This window comes from Vicugna pacos, chromosome 13 (genome assembly GCF_048564905.1).
Source record: "Vicugna pacos chromosome 13, VicPac4, whole genome shotgun sequence".
Classification (NCBI taxonomy): Eukaryota; Metazoa; Chordata; class Mammalia; order Artiodactyla; family Camelidae; genus Vicugna; species Vicugna pacos.
The window spans coordinates 10,714,230-10,740,219 of record NC_132999.1 but is presented as its reverse complement, the minus strand read 5'-3'; the positions used below and the strand labels follow the sequence as shown (position 1 = coordinate 10,740,219).

Below are 25,990 nucleotides of genomic sequence, written 5' to 3'. Positions count from 1 at the left end.
GACTCCGCCCCCGAGGCCAGGCTGTGGCTCAGCGCCGGCCTGCGGCGGGGAAGCAGGCTCGGGTCGGTTGCACCTGGCCTGGAGCTCCAGGTACGCGGGTGGAGGGGGCGGGTGGGGTCCGGACCGCCGCGGGGCAGAGGCGGCAGGGCGTGGAGTGGTGGCTGGAGCGCCGGCCTGGGCCCTCTGGACCCCGAGTGCGGGTGGAGGCACGGAAAGCCGGAGCGGGGACCTTCCAGAGCGCTAAATCAGGTTGGGCTTGCGACCGCTCGGAGTCCGCGCTGGGGTCTGGGCGGCCAAGCGGAGAGGGGACCCCTTTTCTGGTCCTCTTGGTAAAGAGAAAGGAAGCCCGCAGAGGAGGGCGCGGTGGGGGTGGGGGAGTCCTGCGGCAGGTGGGGCAGCTACTGTGGTCCAAGTTTCTGCGGAAATGTCAGTGGTTTGAGCGGGGGGAGTGGTTTTTGGATGAGGGAGATTACGCTTTCTTTGAAGGTGCTTTCAGAGAATAATTTGGCATCGGGAGGTTTGTGGCGTCTGAGCCCTTCTGTAAATAAAGTTGTTAAACCTTTTCTGGATGGAGGACTCCAAAGGTCTTGCTCATGCATAGAGCTTTATTATTATTATTTATCATTATTGCAAGTAAGCGTTTTTGCTGTATTTAAAGTATCTTTTCAGAGTTCGGTTGTATAGATTTTTGTTTCACATCAAAATTTTCGGGGTATTTTAGACTTTCATTCTTGCTTGGATTTATAAAGTCCAACTTACAGGTAGAATTTTAGGGTGTTTAAGAAGCACACTCTAATTATGACACTTATTTTTAACTCTCAGTGATTAGAATGGAGAGAAGCGAGTAATATGGAGTACTATATTTTTGGTGACATTTTAACCCCCTCTGCAAATCTGAATAATCATGAAAGTGACTTCATGTTTATTTTAATTAATACTTATGAAAGCAACTGAAATGACTAGATTTTAAAAAGCTATTCAGTTATTAATGATTAAATTTGGATCACTTCCTCAGTGATTTTAAATGAAAGGGAATGAGGTGGTTACAATGTAAAAATAGACATTTGTTAGAGTTCTTTTAAGGAAACCCCTGCATCAAGTTGAAGTGTTTGCTGTTTTTTCTTTCTCCTCTGCTTAAAAATTTGGAACTCTATAATGGAGAAAATCACTTTGGATGAATTGGTTTCAGTTTTTTTTTTTTTTTAATGCAGTAGCATGGATAGCTTTAACCATCCGGAATCTATTTAATTACTAAAAACATTTCTTAAAAAAAAAGTTGTCAGTTTTTTGGTGGGGGTAAATGTGCTTCCCCCCACTTTTTTTGTGTAGCATTTAAGAAAAGTAATACATGTAGGCACTTGTTAAAAAAAATCAAATATTACAGAAGCATTTATAATGAAAGTGAATCCCTCCCGACCTCCCTCCACGCCTCGTCTCATTCCCTAGAGGACCATTTCACTTGTTTAACTGATTCTTCTTTATTTCCTTTGTATTTCTCAATAATATGTCTATATCACAGTTTTTTGGTTGGAATAAATGTACTTCAATTAGAACTAATTATACTGAGACGAAAAATTGCGATTAGGATATGCGTGAGGCGGATTTAAGTTTACACTCTGTGACTGTCACTAATAAGGAATAAGGTTAAGTATCAGTAGCGATCACCCATCCTAACAGGTATTATTGTGTTTGATGTGAAAGGAAACTACTACTTAGTCAATGGTTTTAATATTTGTCTGTAATAATGGCGGGTGTTAACAAAAGGGGTTAGTCTAAAACTATAGCGAAAAAAAAAAAGAAAGAAAATATAGTAAATAAGCTGTTTTAGAAGAATTGTTGGTAATTTTATTTTTCTCTTTGGTAGAGTCTGTACAGCACTATCCAAGAAAAAGAAATATTAAATTTGGTAGGCATCACCATTCTGGGTAGTGGAGAAGCTTACTCTTGTATACAGGAGTTCTCAGGGTTTTTCTTAACCTGTATGAAGTATTCATCAGGACCCATTAATTTTGTGCTCAGCACCCAGTCTTTCTACTTAATTCAACTCCCTACAATGTCTTATTTCAGAGAGTGTATATTTTGATAGCCTTTAAAAGTATTCTTTCACTAGAGAGTGTAATTTCTTTATTATAAATGAATAAATATGTGAACTAATTTATACATCAGTGCTCTGTGAATTTGTTTAGTGTGTATGCAACAGGGTACATTGATAAAACTGAGTTTTTGGCTCTACAGAACATAGACTCAGTCCCTGAACCATCATATTTCTATCAAGGTTCTGCTACCTGTAAGGACCTCTCTCAGTGACAGCTGCCTTCTCTATAGACACTTGACTTTTCTTTTTTTGACTTCAGTAGAAATAGGCATCAAAAATTTTTAAAAATTTCATAGCATATGTGTGACATTTCTTTCAAGGGCTGTAAAATGGGACAGTAGATGAATAACCGTATGCGTTCTGAAGTTCAGTGAGCTCTGAGGTTCCTCTCTAGACCCAGGAGTCATGATTCCAATCAGATTCCTTTGAGTACTGCACCCCCTACCACCCCTGCTGTTATTTGAGGAAAATAAGTGAGAAGAGAAGTATTTTAAATTACTATTTAAAAGCTGAAACATTTAGTTAACCAGAAAAGAAACTAGAACCTGCAGTTTTCTAAGGAATATCTACTACTTCAACTCGAAGTTCAAATCTAATTCATTTTCTTTTTGGCTACTTTAGAGATAAAGAAACTTTTAGCTCAAGTAAATTTGACTCAGAATGCTATTTTCTTCATGTAAGTGTAATGTGATTAATTATCTGTGGGAAAAAAAAGTTGGTATTTTCAATTTGTATGTTTCATTTGGTAGAGTAACCAAAAATCTTCGCGGCTAATGTGTTTTTATGTTTCATTTAATGAAGATTAGAAGAGGAGTCATGTCAGAAGAAACAGTAAGCAAATCACAGTTTTCCTTGAAGACAGCAGCGCTAAGAGTCTTTGATCTTCCTCTGTCTTGGTACTATTCTCTCTGCCAGGTAAAAAAAAAAAAAAAGGAAACAAATACAAAGTTGAATAATAAGTTTATTGCTCATAGCATATTGTGTTTACAGTATTTAAGTTTCATTTGGGGTTTTAAATGGTTCAAAGTGTTTATTAAAGTAGTTTAAAACTTACTTGATTTTTATTTATTTCATTTTTTTTGTTGTTTTCATATTTATAACTCTTGAAAGGGGATTATATTACTTTAAAAATTTGAATTTACACAGTGAATTTATACAGTCTGTTACAATTATTTTCAGAGAATTCTGTCATTCAAATAGACTTATTCTCACTATTGTAATCCTCTAATTTTAATTTTATTTTATTGTGGTAATATACATAACATGAAATTTACCATTTTAGCCATTTTTAAATGTGTAGTTCCGTAGCGTTAGGTACATTGACACTGTTGTGCAAACCAGTCTTCAGAACTCTTTTCATCTTGCAGAACTAGAACTCTAGTGCCACTGAACAGCAGTTCTTCCTTCTCCCTCCCACCGGCTGCTGGCAGCCACCATTCTATTTTCTGTCTCATGAATTTGACTACTCTAGGTACCTTCGGTACCTCCTAAATGGGGTTTTATGTAGTATTTGTCTTTTTGTGTCTGGCTTATTTCACGTAGCATAATACTTTCAAAGTGCATCCATGTTGTAGCATGTCCGAATTTCCTTCTTTTTCCATGTTGAATAACATTAGATTTTTATGTATATACCACATTTTGTTTATTCATTGACCCTTTGCTGAACACTTGGGTTGCTTCTGCCTTCTGGCTTTTGTGAATAATGCTGCTGTGAACATGGCTGTATCAATATCTATTAAAATTCCTGCTTCAGTTCTTTTGGGTATATTCCCAGAAATGAAATGGCTGGATCATATGGTAATTCTATTTTTTATTTTTTGTGGAATTACCATGCTGTTTACCATAGTGGTTGTACCATTTTTTATTTCTACCAGCACTGCACAAGGGTTCCAATTACTTCACATGCTTGCCAACACTCATTTTCTGTTTCTTTAATAGTAGCCACTTTAATGGGAGTGAGTTGGCATCTCATTGTGGTTTTGACTTGTATTTCCCTAATGATTAGCCATGTTGAGCATATTTTCACGTGCTTTCTATCCATTTGTATATCTCATATGGGAATAGTCCTTTTATTTTTAATATTTGTTTCTAATGCAATTTGTACTCCATAGTAGAAATAAAAAGATGTGTAGAAAGTAGTATTTAGTTCAGTAAACTTAAATTTCATCAAATCTAAGGTGATCATTTTCCACATTTCAACATTTCTAAAACTTGTTTACATCTTAAAATGAATAGTATCTTAGAGGGATGAAATATAGTTTTACATAGCTAGGATAGGATGTTACACAAATAAGATATACGAGAGTGATAATTACTACTTAGTGTTCACTATGTTTAAGACATTAGTTAAATCTTTTTTACATATGTCTCTAATCCTCAAAATAACCCTGGAATTAGGATATCATCTACATTTTATGGATCTGCTAACTTTTTTTTTTAAACTTTTTTTTATTGGGATATAGTCATTTTATAATGTTGTGTCAAATTCCAGTGTAGAGCACAATTTTTCAGTTATACATGAACATACATATATTCATTGTCATATTTTTTTCTCTGTGAGCTACCACAAGATCTTGTATATATTTCTCTGTGCTATACAAGATCTGCTAACTTTTTAAGAGCTTAATTAGCTTGTCTAAAACTGCATATATATGAGATTTGAACTTGCATTTCTTTGATCTCAAAACCCATTTTCTCTCTTTTCTTTTTTTTTCTTTTCCTTTTTCAGGATTACATGCTTAAAAGCAAATTTTAAAAATGCAGAAGAGAATTGGAGAGAAAATAAAATTGCCAACAATCCCTTTATAAAAGCTTGTTGGCTATACTTTCCATAGGTCTTTTATTTCTGCATATGTCTCTGTCCCTAATCCTTCACTTCCCATCCCCACTGCCCTGTCCCCCTCATTTGACATTATAAAATTGTATATTTTGAGCATTTTCTTTGTCATTAAAAATGCTTTATAAATACAGGTGTACTATAGTTTATTGAATATTTCTCTATTTTTGAGTTTTGCAGTTGTGTCAACAGTTCATTATTTATATACAAATCTTTGTCCAATTTTTAGATTTTTATTAAGATAGATTCCTAGAGATGAAAATATTGAGTCTAAGTGTTTGATATTTATTTTTTTACTTGCTTAAGTTATCATACATTTTGGGTGACATTTAGAAAAAACAGCACAGGACATAGCAGAACCCACTGTGTTGAGTACTGTTTTGGACTTTTTTTATTAGGTACATTTACAAACTCATTTAATTCTTACAGAGATCCTAAAGTAATACTATTCTTTAAAATTTATTATTTGAATAGCTAATACATTTACATGGTTCAGAATTCAAAACTACACACACACACACACACACACACACATATGTACATACATATATGTGTTTTATTCTATCTCAATTCCTATCCACTTTCTGTGGGTAACCATTTATATTACTTGAATATCTTTCAGGGTTTCTTTATTCAGATATCAGCAATTATATATTCTTACCTTCTCCTCTTTTTTTTTTTTTTCCCCACACCCTCAGGACTTACTTATTTTGTAACTGCAAGTTTGTGCCTTTTGACCCCCTTCATTTTGCCCAACCCTTACCCCCCACCTCTGGCAACCACCAGTCTGTTCTCTGTATCTGTGGGCTCAGGTTTAAATTTTTAAAAATTTTTTAGAGTCTATGTATAAATGAGATCATATAGTATTTATCTTCTCTGTCTGACTTATTTCACTTAGCATAATGCCTTAAATGTATATCCACGTTGTCACAAATTACTCTTTCTTATAGAAGGTAGTGTACCACCTATGTTCTTGCTTTTTTGTATTTAAAATATTTCCTGGAGATTTTTTTCATATAATATATGTAGATCTTCTTTTTCTTTTTTTCCCCTATGGCTACATGATGTTTCTAAAGATGAACATTTGGGTTTTTTTTTTTATCATTATAGCACTCGTGAACAGTGCTATAATGAATAGTCTCAATCTAGTTCATTTCACTTAGGTACAGATATAGGGTAAATTTTTAGACTTTGAATTTCTGGGTCAGAGAGTAAATGCATTTAAATTTTAATAGTGCTAAATTTCCTTTCATAAGGACAATATTGTTTTGTACTGGTGGACAACCTCACCAGTAATATTTGGCAATACCTATTTTTCACAGCTTAGAAATCAGAGTATTATATTTGAAAAACTACACTAGCATTTTATGTCTTTTATGAATTATTTTTGTATCTTTTGCCCAAACTGATTCTGCTACTACATGCTTTTTAATCCTAGGAATAATTTTCTGAGGCTAGGACTGTTGTCCACTTTGTTTCATGGAATATTAAAAAAATAATAATACAAAGAGTCATTGCAGGTAAACTTAAGGATAAATTGTCTATTCTGTCATGATATTGAGTATTGAAAACTCATTCCATGTCATGAAATGCAGTAAGATGAGTCAGCAAACTATAGCCTATGGGCCAAATCAAGTCACCACCTTTATTTGTAAGTGAAGTTTTATTAGAACACAGCCAACCTTGTTTGTTAATTTATTATGTATGACTATTTTTGTGCTACAACAGCAGAGTTAAGTGGTTGCAATAGAGACCGTATGTTCCACAAGCCTAAAATATTTACTACCTGGCTTTTACCAAAAAAGTTGGTTGTTCCTGTACTAAGAGAGCAGGCTGTAGTTTGAATAGCATCAAAGCACCAAGAAAAGACGAAGGAAAAGCTTAGAGTTCTTGTTTGGACAGCTCTGTAGCTTTAGAATTGTACTGACATTTTTTATGAAGAAAAACATATGAAATTTTTTTGTTCATTAGTTCAGCTTCCAAAAATTGACAAATCCTTGTTGGATGTGATTCATTTCTACAGTTAACTATCATCAGTGTGACTGAAGTAATTTCAACACACGATGCATGGCGTTCATGAATTTAAACACATGTGTGATGCATTTTGATTCACATTCCATCACCATGGAATTGTGTGATCTTTGACAAATTACTTGACCTCTTTAAAGCCAATTTGTATCATCTATAAAAGGGATGAAAAGCATTGCATCTGGCACACAGGAAAGATGAGTGAACACCCCAATAAATGTTAACTCCTATTTTATTTTCCTGTGTCATCTATTTAAGGAATGGTATATTTTCCAAATATTTTTTCTTTCATTTAAAGAATAAATACTCTAAGCAGAATACCTAAGTCTCTTTTGCTTCTGTGGTTTTCTTAAGATTTACTTTGGTATATTACTATGTGTCATATTAAGACAAACTGACCCTGTGTTTCAGTTGAAAACCACAATATGAAGTGGTAAGTAGTTTTGTTGATTCTACAAATTCAGAATTTTAAACAAGAAAGTCTAAGAATTAGCTAAGCACTTAAAAATAGAAATCTGTCTAAATGCAGTGTGATATCCTGACTTGGTTCTGAAATAGAAAAAGAACATTAGTGGAAATACTGGTGAAAGTAGCAGAAAGTCTCCAGTTTAGTTAATATTGTACTAATGTTAATTTCTTAGTTCTGACAAGAGTACTATGACTATGTAAGATGTTAGTGTCAGAAAAAAAGTATCATGGGAACTTTCTCTACTATCTTTGCAACTTTTCTATAAATCCAAAGTTATTTCAAAATAAGGTGTTTAAAAAGTTTTACAAAATTAAAATAAAATAATAAGTGCACATTTTTGAACACCTGCTGTATGTCACATATTACTTTACATATGTTATCTCCTTTCACAGAAACCTCTTGAGGAAGATAATTTACCCCCATTTGTCCAAAGTTTACAGTTAGCCTGTGATATGTGTTGTGTTCCAGTTATCAGAGATGTTTATTCAAAATACATTAATTGAGTGTCTTACTCTGTTTCAGTCAAGATATAAAGTGGTGAGAGGATCTAGACATAGTCCCTGCCCTTAGTGAGCTTAGAATCTCAATGAGGCTCTTAGAGCACCCCCCGACCCCTCCCAAAAATGGTGTGGTAAGTACTGTGTTAGAGGAATCAATTTCTAGTAAGAAATTTATGCTGAGTAATGGGAAGTAAGGTCTATGGAGCAGGAGACTTGTGTGTGACTAAATAACTCTGTCTCCAGAGAACATTAGATGAGGAGGGGAAACTGGACAAGAACATTAAACAGTGGCATCCGGTTATGGAGTGGGGAGGATTGTGAAATCTGAGCACAAGGGGCAGTGTCTTATTCCTTTCTCTGCATTCTCAGTGTTTGGCCCATAAGTTGGTACTCAATTCATGTTGAATGCATAGGATAAAGTTTTCATTTTGCCTAGAGATAAGGACATGGACTGTATCATCTCAAAAAGCAGCTCGGAGCCTTGGGATCCTGAGATGCTGTATTTTCGGTGTCCCAGGCAATGATAGAGGAAGTAACTGACTTTCCTCTGGGGGAGAAAAAAGTAACAAAATGAGAAGTCATAGGTGGGAGGCATAGTAGAGACTTTCAGACCTTGTGTCATCTGGATTACTTGTGATAAAATCTTTCCCTGGGAAATTTGCTTATTTTTGTCGTGGAAGGATTTCTTTTTTCATGAGATTATGACTGCAAATTGCAATGGGTCTTTTATGCAAAAATAATTCATAAAATAGAAATAGAACTTGAGTCTTAATAAAAGTGAATTGATTTATATTATATTTGAATTCATATTAATAAGGCACATTATATATCTGACAGAGTAGTTTTAATTTTGTACTTACGTCTCCTGAGTTCTCTAACTTCAGTGCCCCAGGTAGGGTATAGTAGACCTGACAATTTAAGAACGCAGGATCACTTTGCTGTGACTAGGCCTGTGTTAGCAGATTGTTTTCTTTAGTGGAAGTCTTAATTTTGTTATCTTATATTTGCTTATACAGGAAATACTAACTTTTATGTTTAATCTAAGAAGCGTTTTTTTGATAGTGAGGTCATGGCAGTTTATAAAATATAATGAAAAATAAGATGTACTTCATAGTGCTGTTTTTAGAATTCATTTGTTATTAGATGTTTAGCGTCCAAATTCCAAGATCTGGTTTTTGTTATTTTTGCCCCGAATCTCATTTGGTTGCTATGAACACTGGAGCTATGGTTCAAGAGGGGAAAAACATAGAAATGGAAAGAAACAAAAATTTAGCAATGCCTGTAATAGAGACATTACTGAAGAGAATAATTTTTATAGTTTGTGAAGGGAAAAAATCTGAGGCGGCATTGGAATGTTCCAATTTTTCATGATTATTTTGGAGGAATGTAAATGGATTTGGAAGAAAAATAGAGTAAGAATAGTTTTAAATTTTTTGTTAGATCATGGTCACTGATGCCAAATGCTGATGGCAAGTAGAAATAAATCATTTCTGGTATACTAGAAAGTGAGCAGTTATTTTGGATTTATGTCTAGAACCAAGATGTTATTTATTAAAAAAAATTTTTTTTTTGAAATATAGTTGATTTACAATGTGTGTTAGTCTGGTGTGCAGCAAAGTGATTCAGTTACACATATATATTTCACATTCTTTTCCTTTATGGTTTATTGCAGGATATTGAATATAGTTCCCCTGCTATATAGTAGGTCCTTGTTGTTTATCTGTTTTATGTATAGTAGTTGATACCTGCAAATCTCAGACTCCCAATGTATGCCCACCCCCCTTTCCCCATTGGTAACCATAAGTTGATTTTCTGTGTCTGTGAATCTGTTTCTATTTTGTAGATAAGGTCATTTGTATCATTTTTTAAAAAATTCTACATATGCGTGATATCATATGACATTTATCTTTCTCCCTTTTTTTGTATGTATATATATTTTTATTAAAGTATAGTCAGTTTACAGTGTTGTGTCAATTTCTGGTGTACAGCTTCAGTCATACATGAACATACATATATTCATTTTCATATTCTTTTCATCACAAGTTACTACAAGATATTGAATATAGTTCCCTGTGTTATATAGTATGAACTTTTTTATTTCTTGTTTATTTTATCTATAGTTAGAATTTATCCCTTCCCACCCCCTTCCCCCCCGGTAACCATAAGTTTGTTTTCTATGTCTGTAAGTCTTTTTCTGTTTTGTAAATAAGTTTGTTTGTCTTTTTTTTTTTTTTTTTAGATCCCACATATGAGTGATATATGGTAGTTTTCTTTCTCTTTCTGGCTTATGCACTTAGAATGAAAATCTCCAGGTCCATCCATGTTGCTGCAAATGGCATTATTTTATTTCTTTTTTGTGGCTGAATAGTTTCCATTGTGTAAATATACCACAACTTCCTTATCCAGTCATCTGTCAGTGGACGTTTAGGTTACTTCTCTGTCTTGTCTATTGTAAATAGTGCTTCTGTGAACATTGGGGTGCATGTATCTTTTTGAATTAAAGTTTTTTCCAGATATATGCCCAGGAGTGGGATTGCTGGATTATATGATAACTCTATTTTTAGTTTTTTAAGAAACCTCCATACTGTTTGTTTTCCATAGTGGTTGTACCAGTTTACTTTCCTACCAACAGTATAGGAAGGTTCCCTTTTCTCCACACCCTCTCTAGCATTTGTTTTTTGTGGAGTTTTTAATGATGACCATTTTGACCAGTGTGAGGTGATACCTCATTGTAGTTTTGATTTGTATATCTCTAATAATTAGCTCTAATAGTGAGCATCTTTTCATGTGCCTGTTGACAAGATGTTATTTTTTAAAAATAGCTTTATTGAAGTAAAATTGGCACACATTAAGCTGTGCATATTTAAAGTATACAATTTAAGTTTTGACATCTATGTGTATATGCCAGTGAAATTCTTGCCACAATCAGGGTAATGAACATATCTGTGATCTCCAAAAGTTTATCGTTCCCTTTTGTTATCTCTGCTTTTGCATCTCTTCATCCAACTCCCCTTCCTCACTTTCCCCCAGGCTTTTGTAATTATAGATTAGTTTGCATTTTCTAGAATTTTATATAAATAGAATCATACAATATGTGCATTCTTTTGTCTGGCTTTTTTCACTCAGCCTAATTATTTTGAAATATATACATGTTGTTGTGTGTATCAGTAGTCAGTTCTTTTTCATTACTGAACAGTATTCCATCATGTGGATGTACCACAGTTTATTCACCTGTCCACTTGTGATGAACTTTTAGGTTTCCTGGTTTTCTTTTTTCAATTATAAATAAAGCTGCTATGAACATTGCTATACAATTCTTTGTATGGACCTATGCTTTCATTTCTCTTGGGTAAATATGTAGGAGTGGAGTGACTGAATCATAAGGTATGTATATGTTTAATTTTTAAGAAAATGCCCGATTTCTTCCAAAGTGGTTGTACCATTGGTATGACCAGTCTTTTTTTTTTTTTCCTTTCTTTTTCTTTTTTGTGGGGGGAGGAGGTAATTAGGTTTATTTACTTATTTTTAGAGGAGGTACTGGGGATCAAACCTGAGACTTCGTGCATGTTAAGCATGCACTCTACTTGAGCTATACCCTCCCCCTGGTATGGCCAGTCTTTTAAATTTTTCCATTCTAATATAAGTGTTTAGGGGAATTTCATTTTGGTTTTAATTTTCATTTCTTTAATGACCAGTTATGTTGAACATCCTTTCATGTGCTTATTGGCTGTTTGTGTATCTTCTTTGTTGATGAGTCTGTTCAGAGCTTTTGCCTACTTTTTAATTGGGTTTTTTATTTTCTTATTTAGTTTTACGTGTTCTTTATATGCTTTGGATACAATTCCTTTGTCAGATACATGATTTGCAATGGCTTTATCCTACTCTTTGGATTGTCTTTTCATTCTCTTAACTGTGCCTTTTAAAGAGCAGAAGTTTTAAATTCTGAAGCCCAATTTGTCAACTTTTTTTTTAATGGGTCAGGTTTTTGGTTTCATGTCAAAGAAATATTTGCCTAACCAAAGATCACAAAGATTTTCTCCTATGCTTTCTTCTAGAACCTTTACAGTTTTAGGTTTTATGTTTAGATCTATGATCCATGAGTTAATTATTGTGTATGGTGTGAAACATAAATAGAAATTCCATTTTATTGCATAAGGATAACCGGTTTTTCTAGCACTAGCTGTTGAAAAGATTATCCTTTTTCTACTGAACTGCCTTTGTACCTTTGCCAAAAGTCGATCATCTGTATATGGGTCTTTTATTGTACTTTCTGTCCTGTTGTATTGATCTGTATTTCTCTTTATGCCAATATGATATTCTTGTTTATTGTGGCTTTATAATAAGTCTTGAAATCAGATAATGTTAGTTTTCCAACTTTATTTTTCTTTTTCAAAATTGTTTTGACTATTCAAGATCCTTTTCATTTCCATATGAAATTTAGAAATCAACTGTCAGTTCATACCAAAAAAAAAAGAAACTTGCTAGGATTGTCATTGGAATTGCATTGAATGTACAGATCATTCTAGGTTAAATGACATCTTTGAGTCTTTCAATCCATAAATCTGTTACATCTCTCCATGTATTTAGGTTTTCTTTCTCTTCCCTCAACAATATTTGCTAATTTTAGGATACACGTTTTTCACATCTTTTGTCAGATTTATCCTAAAGTATTTAATATTTTATGATGCTATTATACAGGGTATTTTTAAAATTTCAGTTTCCAATTACATATTACTAGTATATGAAAATACTTTTGTATATTGATATTATATCTTACAACTTTATTAAACTCACTTATTAGTTCTAGATGATTGTGTGTTTTTAAGTGGTAATGAATAAATTTTTATTTTACTATTACATTATAGTTTAAAGTTTATGTTAATTCAATTTTTGTCTTTAAAAATAGTTTTATTATAGGAAACTTCGAGCATATGTAAAATAGAGTAGTTTAATGAACCCCCATGTACCTGACACCCAGCATGGACAGTTTTCAGCACGTGGCAGTCTTATTTAGTCTGTTTTCCTATCCATTTCCTCCCCCATCCCCACTGGATTCTTTTGAGGTAAATCCAATACATTATATTATTTCATCCATAAAGGTTTGATTTTATATCTCACCTCTTAAAATAGAATCACCACAATAACATACATCCTTCCAAACAATAGTAATTCCTTAATATTATCAGTATCCAACTGGTGTTTCCGTTTTCTCTGTTGTCCTGTGAATACTTTTTATTTTTGTTTTGTTTGATTTGAGAATTGAGATAGCTTTAAAATCTCTTGGGTGTCTGTCAACTCTGAGATCTCTTTTAATCTGTAGGTTCCCCCTCATCTTTTTTGGGGTGGATGTGGTGGGGTGAAGCTTTGTTTTTATTTTCTGCATGGAAGAAACCAGGTTCTTTATTGTGATTGGACAATCCTGATTTATTCTCTCTCCACTGTATGTTCTATGAATTGATAGATCAGAATATCAATTAGATTGTTTTGTGGTAAAGCTAAGTCATGGGGAGTACATAATGTCTGGTTAACTCAATTTTTGTGGTGTTAGCAATCTTTCATAATTATTAGTGGATCTGCTAACTCAAGAGGTTGCAAAATGGTGACATTGTTCTGTATTTCCTTCTTAAGTTATTAGCTGAAATATCTCTGTAAAGAGAAACTTTGTCACTGTTTGGTCACTTTGGTGCAGTTTGCACAGAAAAGGCAGAATAATTGCTTCTTTCCTTTTTACTGACCAGATTGTAAAATAATGAGATGGTTCCCTAGTATTCTTCAGAAGTGATCAAAGAGAGTTTAAAAAAAATCATTTTGACCTTACAGATTTAAGCATATTTGGTACTTTAAAGCATTACATTTATTTATCCTTATTTATTCTCAAGTGAACTCATTTTTGGCCAGTGAGAGCCCATTCAAGGTGGCTTCTTTGTGCTTTAGGTACAACCCTGTTGGCAGCTTCCTTGCTGTCTGGCATGAAAAGAGGTTGTTACAGGCTTATCTCTTACTTTTCATGCCCCATACCTGGAGTCCGCCCCTTCTACAAGAAACCCTTTAGTGTAAAATGATATTTAAAGACAACAAACTGTGTAACATGGGTCAGTTCGGTTTGAATTGAATAGTTTTGCAAACAGTCCAATCATAAAATTTTCCCCAAAGTTCATTAGTTGGAATTTACTGGGATGGGCAGCTGTGTTGGTTGATACAGCTTTATTTTCTAAAAACTTGAAGTAATTCTAGATTCACAGGAAGTTGTAGAAATAGTACAGAGAGGCTCAATAATTTGTTCCTTTTTACTGTGGTATTCCATAGTGGATATGGATGTACCACAGTTCGTTAGCATTTACTTATTGAAGGGCGTTTTGATGTTTCCAGTTTTGATTACTATAAATAAAGCTGCTTTGAACATTTGTGTATAGGTTTAGTGTGGGCCTTAAGTTTTTATTTTTCTGGGATAAATGCTCAAGAATGTGATTACTGGGTCATATGGTAAGTAGATGTTTAGTTTTTAAAGAAATTGCCAAATTATTTTCCAGAGTGGCTGTCCTGTTTTAAATTCCCACCAACAATGTATGAGAAGTTCTCAATGTCTTCATGTTCTCACCAGGATTTGATATTGTCACTAAAAACATTTTTTTAGCTGTTATAATAGATGTGTCGTATGTCACAGTAGGCTTAATTTACATTTCTCTATGGCTTATAATGTTGAACATCTCTCTGTGTATGTGTTTGCCATCTGTATGTCATCTTCTACAAAATGAAATGTCTCTTCTTGTCCTTTGCTTGCTTTCTAATTGGATTTTTTTTTTCACTGTTGAATCTCAGGAGTTCTTTGTATATTCTGGATACGAGTCCTTTGTCAGATAGGTGGTTTGCAAATATTTTCTCCCAGTCTGTAGCATGTTTTTCCATCCTCTTAACAGATTCTGTTAGAGTTTTCTTTTTTTTTATTTTGGAAGAATTTTACTTATGGAAAGTTGTAAACATTGTACAGAGAATTTCCATATACCCTTTACCCAATTTTCCTTAATACGTACAACTATCATAACTCTATCTAGTATAGTCACTAAAAATAAGAAATTAACAAAGGCATAATATTCTTATCTAAAAGCTGTGGTATTCTTTTAATTACTTGTGTTTCATTGTTGTTTCCACATCGCTTTTAGTCTCCTTAGTCTTCTTCAGTCTGTGACAGTTCCTTCAGTTTTTCCTTGCCTTTTATGACTTGGTGCTTCTGAATAGTACAAATTAGGTATTTCGTAGAATGTCCCTCAATTGAATGTGTCTCATGTTTTCTCAGGATTAGATTGGGATTATCCATTTTGGACATGATACCACAGTGCAGTATCTCGGGGGTACAAGGTGATGTCTTGTCACTGGGGATGTTAACCTTGATCACTCAAGGTTTTTCCACTGTTTTTTCTCTTTGCACGTCAATTTGGAGACAGATGCTCTGAGACTGTTCAAATACCTTGTTTCTCCTTAAACTTTTGGCCACTAATTTTAGCACTTAAATAGCAACTCTTGCCTTCAACAGTTATTACTGTTGTGTTTATTGATGATTTTCTATTTCCCTCATTCCTTCTACACTTATTTAGAATTATTCTGTAAGGAAGAATTGTCCCTTTTTCCCCTTTTAATTATTTATTCAATTATTTATATAAGTTTGGAAGCTCTTTTTGGTTGGCTCCTGTGTCCTTCGGACATGCCTGACATGGCCTCTTTTTCTTTTTTTTCCTCTCTCCAGATTCATTTTGTATTTTCTCTGCCTCAGTTCTGGAAGCACCCACTTCTCCAGGCTTCCTTGGCTCTCTTTAGTCTCCATATTTAGTTCTCTTTAGTGTTTGGCATTTAGGAACTAAGATCTGGATGTGAGGTGTACACATTGCTACCAGGATGTTGCTGTTTCTGGGCCCTCCTAGGAGACACAGCTAGGAAATATGTGAATGCATACTTATCAGTGTGTTCACACACAACTCTAGTTTTGAATTTGTCTGTCTGTGTATGTTGAAAAGAAAAGGCAAATCATGAGTTCATATTGGTACTTCTGACTTCAGTCAGGTCTCATTCTGTCATTCCTATTTTGCTCATTTGCAACTTCTTTCTCCAGCAGTGAGACACACCTGGCTCTCATTATCTAAAATATAGTATTATTTATGGTGTATTTCCTTACTACAGTATCTAGTATATACATAAAAAGCACAATTGACCCTTGAACAACATGGGTCCACTTATACATGGATATTCTTCAGTAGTAAATACTACAGTGTTTACTACACAGTCTGTGGTTGGTTGAACACCTGGATTTGGAGGAACTGTGGATTTGGAGGGTTGACTATAAATTATATTCATATCAACCCCTGAGTTCTTCAAGGGTCAGCTATAATTTCAGAATTGCTAACCCCCAAGCCCCTTTGAGAAACAAATTTACCAAGTACAGTGTTTGTGTATAATTCTTTTTGTCTTTAGCCTTGCAGTATCTGGTCACCACACTGTTGCTCAGGTCATCTCACTGTTACTTAGGTCATCTCGTTTCTTCCCCATCCTCTTCAGTATGCTTGTGTCTTTATTTGTAACAGTTTGATTGATCACATTCTGCAGTTCATTTTGGGTTCCCCCACATCCTGGCTGATTTAAAATATTTTATGTATAATACATTTTGTACTTTGTTGTGCATAGTTCTGTGGTTTTGACAAGTGTACAGACTCCTGTATCTATCACCACTGTACCAAACAGAATGCATCTGTCACCCCCAAAATTTCCTTGTGCTGCCTCCTTGTAGTCACCTGCTCATTTCAGCTGCTGGCCACCATTGATCTGTTTTCTGTCCTATAATTTCACCTTTACCAGAATGTCATGTAAATGGAATTATACATTATATATGTAGCCTTTTGAAATTGACTTCTTTGCATAATGCATTTGAGATTCATTCATATTGCTGTGTATCTGAATAATTTGTCCCTTTTTATTGCTGAGTAATATTCCATTGTATGGATGTACTGCAGTTTGTTTACCTACTTGTCTATTGAAGGACATCCAGATTGTTTCTGGGTTTTGGTGATTATAAGGTTATGTAGATTTTCTTCTGTGTTTTCTTCTAGAAATTTCTTCCTTGGATTGCCTTTTTGCCTTTGAGAAAAATAGGTTGTCTGTATTTGTCCAGCTTTATTTCTGAATTCTGTTCTGTTGCATTGATCTTGTCTGTTCTTTCACCAATACTACACTGTCTTAATTATTGTAACTTTATAGTGAAGTCTTGAAATTGGCTAATGTGAATTCTCCAACTTTATTCTTTTTAAGTTATTTTTGGCTATTCTGATAATGGCAAAAATTTTTTTTTTAGAATAAGTTATCAATATCTACAAAACAATTTGCCAAGATTTTGATTAGGATTATGTTGTTTCTGTAGATCAAATTGGAGAGAAAGGACATTTTACGATCTGTGAATATATCTCTCCTTTTATCTTTGTTGATTCCTTTCAACAGTGTTTTGTTGTTAGATTTTGTTAAATTTATTTCTAAGTGATTTTTTTCTTTTTCTTGGTGCTATTATAAACAATACTGCTTTTTAAATTTCTGAATCCAGTTGCTTATTGCTATCTTTTCCTTTGTAGTCTATTTACCTAAAGTTCTAGGAGCTTTTTTGGTAGATTCTTCGGGACTTCTTATGTAGACAATCATATCATCTGCAAATAGAGGCAGTTTTACTTCTTCCTAATATATGTTTCTTTTATTCTTTTTTTCTTGCCTTTTTGCACTGTCTAGTACTTCTAATATAATAGTAAAAAGATATTCTTGTCTTGTTCCTGATCTTATGAGGACAACATTTAGTCTTCCACCCTTAAGTATGATGTTCACTATAGGTTTTTTTTGTAGATGTGCTTTATCAGATTAAAGAATTTCCCCTCTGTATGAATTTCCTAGAATTGTCTTAAATGACTACAAATTTGGTGGATTGAAATAACAGAAATTCATTCTGTTATAATTGTGCAGGCTGAAATTAAGGTGCAGCAGAGCCACACTTTGGAGTTTCTAGGGGAGAATCTTTCCTGTCTCTTCCAGCGTCTGGTAGCTCCAGGCATTCCCTGGCTGTGTCGTAATTTTAATCTCCGCCTTCCTATTTACATGACCTTCTCCTTTATGTCTCTGTGTGTCCTTCTTTGTCTCTTACAAAGACACTATCATTGGATTTAGGGCCCAGCTTAATCTAGTATGATCTCATCTTGATTCTTACCTTAATTACATTGATAAAGACCTTGTTTTCAAATAAGGACACTTTCTGATGTTTAGAGTGGGCATAAATTTTAGCAAGGACACTGTTTAACCCATTACACTATTTCTAATTTGCTGAGAGGTTTTTTAAAAATCGTGAGTGTTGAATTTTGCCCAAATTTCCAGATGTTTTTTGCGTGTCTTTTTTAATCCATTGAGATTATATTATGACTTTTCTTCCTTAGTTTGTTGTTATGGTAAATTACATTGATGAAGTTTTGAATGTTGAACCAGATTTGAATTCCTAGGATATATACCACTTGGTCATAGATATTATTCTTTTTATATATTGCTGAATTTGGTTTGTTAATATTTTGTGAAGGATTTCTGCATCTATGAATATTAGTCTGTAGGTTTTTTTTTTTTTTTTTGGTAATTTCTTTCTTTTTTGATGGTAGTAATAATGCTGGCTTCATAAAATGATTGGGAAATGTTCCCTCTTTGTAGGAATTGATATTTCTTCCTTAAAGATTTGGTAGAATTTGGTCTGTAATTTTGTTAGAAGGTTTTAACTACATACTTAGTTTCTTTAGTAAATATGTAAATATTCATGTTATCTATTTTCTTCCTGAGTAAATTTGATAGTTTCTGTCTTTCAAGGAATCGGTCCATTTTATCTGATTTGTTGAATTTATGGGCATAGAGTTGTTCATAGTAATCATTTTTTATCCTTTACTTATCTGTGAGGTCTGTAGTGATGACCCCTCTTCCACTAATGATTTTGGTAATATGTGTCTTCTGTCTCTCTCTTTGATCAGACTGAATAGAGGTTTGTCAGTTTTACTTATAAAAAAAAAAACAGCTCTTGGTTTTATTCCATTGGTTTTCCATTTCATTGATTTCTGTTTAGTCTTCATTACTTCCTGATTTTCTGCTTGCTTTAGATTAGATTTGTTCTTTTTCTAGTTTCTTAAGGTCGAAGCTCAGACTATGGATTTGATACCTTTCTTTTTTTCTTACTATAAGCATTTAATGGTATAAATTTCTCTCTAAGGTTAAAGCTGCCTCCTACAGTTTAAGGCTTTTGTTCCTTTTTGGGGACAAAGGAGAAGGGTATTGATGCAGTTCATGTTCCTCCACAAAAACTGCTGTTTCCTATCCCCAATTCTGCATCTTTAGGGAGACTTCCTTAGGACTCTTGCAGTCTTTCCAGTGAGTGTTTAGTGAGATTTATGAAGATAAAATATGCAAAAAGTGTGGATTACACTTACATTTGTAGCACACCTGTCCCCCTGGCAGGGGTGCTTCACTATCTCTCACTAGTACACTCTCAGTCTCCATCAACTCACCACCAGGCTGGCTGAACTCTTCCTACTAAGATCCTGTGTCTTGTCCCTGTATGTCAGTGTTCATGTCTTATCTCTCCCTGCCAATATCTGTGTCTCCTTAGTTTTGAGGCCAGTTGGCTACCTTCTGACCTCCACATTCTGATGGGTTCAAGAAAAATTTGTGAGTTTGCCATTTGGCTTTTTTGTTGTTGTGAGGTTGGAAGCGAAACTTTCTAGCTCTCTATATCCCCAAGCGTATACCTTTATTTTAAAGTTCTTTTGCATTTTAGGTGATAAATAGTGTCTGTTCCGCAGGGCAAAGTTAATTACCTCTTGTTCTTATGTTAATACTTAGTACATACTTACATGACTGTATTTGTCACACTATACTGTAATTACTTGTGAATGTATCTCTTTCTACTTCTAGCACACTGGGGGAAGCAAGATCTACATCCTCTATATACCTGGTGCATCTTGATCAATGGAAGGCATTTGATATGTGCTTATTGAATAGAATTACAATAAGATGTTAATTTAAATTTTCATAGCACAGTCCTGGTAAATTGTAGAATGCTGAATAAATATTTGTTAATTAACTCAAGAATAAAAGGGCTTATTCAAGTAGTATTTAGAAATTGAGTTAATTTTTGCCCAAATTTCCAGTAGTTTAAAAAGTTTGGTTCATTTAGACAGTCTGGTTTAATCATTCCTGCAATTAAAAATCTTGCTGTGGTCCAGACAGAAGATTTAGTTGCATGAATTAATCATTAGTGTTCAACAGATATGAATGGGGTTATTTTGTGCTCCTGATAACTTTTTGGGTATTACTGTTTACCTGACAACTTCAGAGCAGTGGATAATAGATGACTGCATTTTGTGGGGTTTGTTCTTAAAATTCAGATTGGGCTAGCTGTCACTGAAAGAGTGAAATAATATTATCTTTGTAGTATTTAGAACTAGATTAGCTTAAGAATAATTTTAGTTTTTATGTCTATCTTAAATGAACAAATAAAAGACTCTTTTTCCATTTAATTGTATCTTTTCCAGATCAAATTTTCACCAGTAGCTAAAAAGTTATTTGTAGTAACTGCAGTGAGTGCTGTATCTGTAATTTTTTTGGCCCATCACTTTAAAAGAAGACGTGGAAAGAAGAAAGGAAAAATATTACCATGGGAACCAGAGCACCTCATACTTGAATACACTAAAAGAGCAGCATCAGACAAAGGTATGTAGAAATAGCTGAGTTAAGTCTACAAGGGGAATTTTATATGTAAATCCTAACTGGAGTGCAGTGATTTCAGTGGTTTAGTCTCCAGAATTTCCTCCCTTGGTAGTTAACTCACAAGTAATTCAGGTTAATTTTAGAAAGATTAGAAAGTATAGATAAACAGAAAAAATTAAAGTCACTTGAAATTCTACTACCTGGAAGTAACTACTGATAATACTTTGGCATAGATCTGTCCATTTATGTTTGCATTTAAATATCATGTTGAGATACAACATTTTGTTATTATAGACAAGTAAGTGACTTATGTATTTTAAATAAAATTCATACCTTTTATAACCTGCTTTTAGAATATTTGACATTAGGTAAGAATGTCTTTCCAGGTCAACAAATATTATGTCTGTGCTATCATTTTTAATATGTACATAGTGTTCAATTTACTGTGTAAATTACTCTAATTATTTACCAGTTCCCTCTTGTTTCCTTTAAGTTGTTTTTCTTGCTTTGCATATACTTGTGATTATTCCCTAAGTATATGAAGTTCTAGAAGTAAAATTACTAGCCTTTATAGGATCTGTAGCTTTTTGTTAGAGATATGGTACATATTGTCAAGTTGTATCAATAAAAATAATTTCTTGAGCATGCTGGATGTCTTATTTTTTGAACTTTAAGCTATTTTAAATTTAGTGTATCATGCTTTTGTGATTTGTTTGCCCGGCAAATAATTAATGAATAACTGTTTTGTGCCAAGTGTAATAAACAATGATGCCTCTCACTGAGGTTTTATTAGATCTCAGGTGCAGCATATTCATGCTACATTCTATGTATTTACTCTTAATTGAACCTTTATAACAACCCTATGAATTAGGACTATAATCCTCTCTTATTGTTCATATTTTATACCCAAAGAAAATTGAGATATGGAAAAGTTAAGTGACTTGCTCAAGTTCATATAACTAATAAGTACCAGGATTTGAATTGAGGAGTGTCTTAACTCCTATAATAAGATAAACTAAGGCACATTGTCTGCCCTAGATGAACAGGTCAATGGTTAGGGGGAGACAGACTTATAAAAGACTAATTACAATATAATGTGAAGCTGATAAAGTTTAGATGAAAAAAAAAGCTTAGATGTAATTCAGGAAAGAAGTGATTACATTTTGTTAAATTTGTATTTGAATGTTCATAGTTGCCAATATTTTTATAACAATTGCAATAGATCATTCAAATACTGCCTTGATTAATTAGACGAATGTTTTAATCTTCATTTCAGAAGCAGATTTTAGCATTGTTAAAAATATTATACGGAGATACAGATTTTAATAATGGTATACATTTAATAATTTACACATTTGAGGGAAATCAGCCCTCTGAATGAATATATAAACTTTGAAATTTTATCTGAAATTTGGCATTGGAGTTAATGATACTTTTAATATTAATATGTTTGTTTTCATTAGGTTCAAGTTGTTCCAGTAGCAGACAGAATTTGACATTATCTTTAAGTTCTGCCAAAGACAAAGGATCTCAGTGTTGTAACTATGCTAATGGAGGACTCTTCAGTAAATACTCAGGTTCTGCACAGAGTTTAGCCTCTGTAAGTAAAGAAAAAATTTGACTAATTTTTTCCTTTTTAACTTTATTTATATATCTATTATTATCTGTTGGTTTAAATGTCATACAATTACAGATAGCTCTTTAAGAACCTTAAGAAATCTGGTTGACCCTGTTTTCCTCAGGAAAGTAAAATTATCCTTTTGCTAAATATTCAGCCAGTTTGGTTCCAGGTTTTTTGAGTTAAGTGATATGGTCCCATGGGGTCCTGTGAGACTGACGTTAGTATGGAAGTGTTGCTTCAAAGCTAGATATTCTGCAAAAGGCTGGAAGATGCGGGCAGACGTTCTACTAGTTTCCAGCAGTCACTTGCTGAGCGTGCTTAGATCACAGTGTTTGGCTTGCTGAAGCCAACTGTGGAGTTCTTTACCTCTTTCTTTTGACCATTAATATACTGTTGGTTGACAGGTAAGGGATGAAGTTAATATTTATTTAAATCTAATATAGTTTAAAAATTGCTTTTAAAAATAGGTAGGGTGTGCACTTGCTACTAAATAAAGAAGAAGCAAAAAAATGGACAGTGAAAAATGTGCTCCTGATCTTTCAATTCCCCTCTTTAGAGATGAACTTTGACAGTTTCTTATGTGTATGCTTTCAGGGAGTGTATGCCTCTACCTTCATATGTACTCAGTTTAAAAATAGTTAGTAGAACACCATACTCTGCTCCATATCTTGCTTCTATATTTCGTTGGAATATATAGCTGCCCCATTCTTAAATGCCTAAAAATATACTAAATTTTTAAAGTTTACTTTAAAACTTGATAGTTTTACTCTAGGAACATCTAGATCAAATGCATGCAGACTTTCAGTTCCTCTGTGAAACTGAGCAGGATAATGAAGTGCATACTCATTCTATAATCTGGACGTCCTCTGTGTCAGAGGAGTGCCTCAGTTTTGAATTCTCTCAATTGAGAATTGAAGCCGTCCTCGACTAGAAGTAGAGAAAGGGCATTTCATGATAATAGTGGAAGTAGGGAGTCTGCCGAATCACTTTATTGTAGGTGCCTCAGCTGACCTGGTCATTCTCCTGCCAGGGCTGTGAACCCAGATTTCTGCCTCTTAATGAGTGCCTAAGTGAGGGTCATGACAGCAGGAATGGAAAAGGGGAGACACGGTTCATTCACGAAACTTGGTAACTGGATGTGAGAAGTGTGGGAAGAGATGCTGAAGATGACTTCCTGTTTTCTGCTTCTCTAGTTTGAGAAATCATTGAGCTGAAAGTACCGTTAGTGAACTTGGGAGGAGGAAGCTTTTGTTGTGGGAAGACACAGTGCTCTTTTTCCTACATAGTCAGTTTGAGATGCCAGCAGAAAGGAGTCATCAAACAGGCAGATAGAAATTTGGGGGTAAATCTTTCAAAATAGGTTGGAACTTCAAGATTTGGGAGTCATTTGCATAGAGCTGACTGAAATGATTAGCTCAGGGGACCTTGCTAGAGAAGGGAAGATGATAGAGGCTTTTTAGTTTTTGTTATTATCTAACAGAGAATCAGCATTGTAATGAATTCTAAAAGGAAAATAAGCCAGTTACCTAAAATTAAAATAGATGTAGATAAAGTTTATAGGTAAATACTTAGTGAAACAGTAAACTATAAAAATAACTTCGATTTTTGAGGAAAATAACTAATTTATGTTCAAACTATTGTTTTACTTGTCTATTTTTGAGCAAACAAGCATTCAGGATATTTAAGGGCCTTATGACTCCTAAATTTGATTAAATATAATCAGATTTATTTCTTCAGGTAAAAATTACATGGGTTCTTTTATAACCAGAAATAAGATTTATATAAATAATTTATAAATATAAAAGATCACAAAATACTATCACAGAAGAGATTTTGAAGTAACTTCTGTCTGTCTTAATTTTAGGTCCAGAGTGTCAATTCTTGTCATAGCTGTGCTTGCGGCAATTCTAACTCCTGGGACAAAGCAGATGAGGATGATATTAAACTTGTTAATATTCCTGTGACCACTCCTGAGAACTTATACTTGATGGGTAGGAATAACATAATAAAGACATTGTACTCGTACTTAATGTGAAACTGAAGAATGATGAATTGTTCTAAGGGAAGCAGCTATAATTTTAAAATGTTCTCATACCTGTTGAATCTAGTCCACAAAACATAACGTGTTGTATTAGTTTCCTGAAGCTGCTGTAACAAGTTACCACAAACTTAGTGGCTGAAAACAACAGAAATAGATTTTTTCAGAGTTCAGGCAGCCTGAGGTCTGAAGTCATTATCACTGGGCTGAAATCAAGGTGTCATTTGGGCCTTGCTCCCTCTGGAGGCTTGAGGGAGAATTCATTTCTTGCCTTTTCCAGCTTCTGCTGCCTTTGGGCCTGTGGCCACGTAACTACAGTCTCTGTCTTCTCTTCGTATCCACCTTCTCCTCTGTGTGTGTCAAATCTCCCTCTGCTTCTCTTTTATAAGAATAGTTGTGACTGGATCTAGGGCCTACCAGGTAATCTAGAATAATCTCCCCATGTTAAAATCTTTAATTTAATCCTATCTGCAAAGATCCCTTTTTCTTATAAAGTAACATTTACAAGAGACCTGATATCTTTGGGTGGTCAGTGTTCAATCCGGTACACTTACCTAACCTGTTGATTCTTCTGTGATCAATCTATCAGAATCCATCTTACTTAATTTTTCTGTTTAGCTATCATTTTTATTCTTCTTATACCTAGAAAAGATTTTAAATAGAAAGAAAGTCTGTGTTTTACAGCTTGACCTTGAACATGTCTAGAAAGTCTCACTGAAGCCCAGGATGAGAACCAGAGAACTTAACACTCAGTCAGATTCAGATACTTTTTCAAATCCTTTTTCCTGTTCTTCTCTACTCTATTTCATGCTATATTCCTTTTCATGGAAATGCATGCTAACTGAAAAACAAAACCATCAAGTCGTGTTGTAGCTCTGGCCAAAGAGCAGTAAAGGGGATGATGAATCGGCAGAAGGAATGCTTTCCCACGCTCTAAATAGTTAAAGACTGTATCTTCTCCAGTGGTGGCACAGTAGGTACTCCTGCCTGTGGGGAAAAATATAGGAGTAGTTCTTCTGCTGCTTTTTCTAAGGTCTTCAGAGAATTAAGTTCACTTTGCTTCTAGATTAACTGTGCCTAGTAAATCTACACTCATAACTTCTGTTGAAATATTGAGAGTTAGAATTGAAGAGAAATACAGCAAAACTAGAGAAGCTGCAGGGAGTCTCGGTGTCATAGAATTAGGGTCGGTAGGAGTTGTTTCAGTTGCCACCTGTTGTTTCAGTTCCCTTTACAATATTGGTGACGTTGAAAAAAAGTATCGTTAACGTATGTTTGAATTCCTGTTACAAAACCGCTGATAGGTGACAGTTTGGATCATGTTCTGCAGTGAGGTGAGACACAGTACTTCCTCAGAGGCAGCTTTTCTCTTTGGACAGCTCTGCTGTTAGCTAGTTCTTCCTTATGTTTAACCAAAATAGTCAGATGGATAGAGAGTGGAAGGAGTGAGAAAAGGATGAAGGAATTAGAATTGTATGGCTTGGAAAAAGGAGAGTAGATAGTGATTTCATTGTTCCTTTAAAGTGCATAAATTTTTTAGAAGGAAGACCCAGGCAACGATTCTTTGCTGCCAAAAATTAAATAAGAAGAAAAGGCCTACATTTCATTTAAAGGACATGTTATTTGTTTAGAGCTGTAGGTTCTTCA

The 25,990-nt window shown here is 34.2% G+C and overlaps 1 protein-coding gene across 4 annotated transcripts in view; it reads left to right on the top strand.

Moving 5' to 3' along the window:
- Window positions 1–25,990, top strand: part of MIGA1 (mitoguardin 1) — an 81,238-nt gene continuing 55,248 nt past the window's right edge. Inside the window, exons 1-5 of one of the 4 annotated variants that reach the window (XM_072974190.1) lie at window positions 1–90; window positions 2,897–3,010; window positions 20,510–20,687; window positions 22,148–22,284; window positions 24,170–24,296. In XM_072974190.1, coding sequence (XP_072830291.1) covers window positions 2,912–3,010; window positions 20,510–20,687; window positions 22,148–22,284; window positions 24,170–24,296 — 541 coding nt within the window. In that variant the 5' untranslated portion in view covers window positions 1–90; window positions 2,897–2,911. Of the gene's footprint in view, window positions 91–122; window positions 250–2,896; window positions 3,011–20,509; window positions 20,688–22,147; window positions 22,285–24,169; window positions 24,297–25,990 lie in introns of those variants that run through there. The other 3 variants (XM_072974193.1, XM_072974191.1, XM_072974192.1) reach the window with 3 other exon arrangements.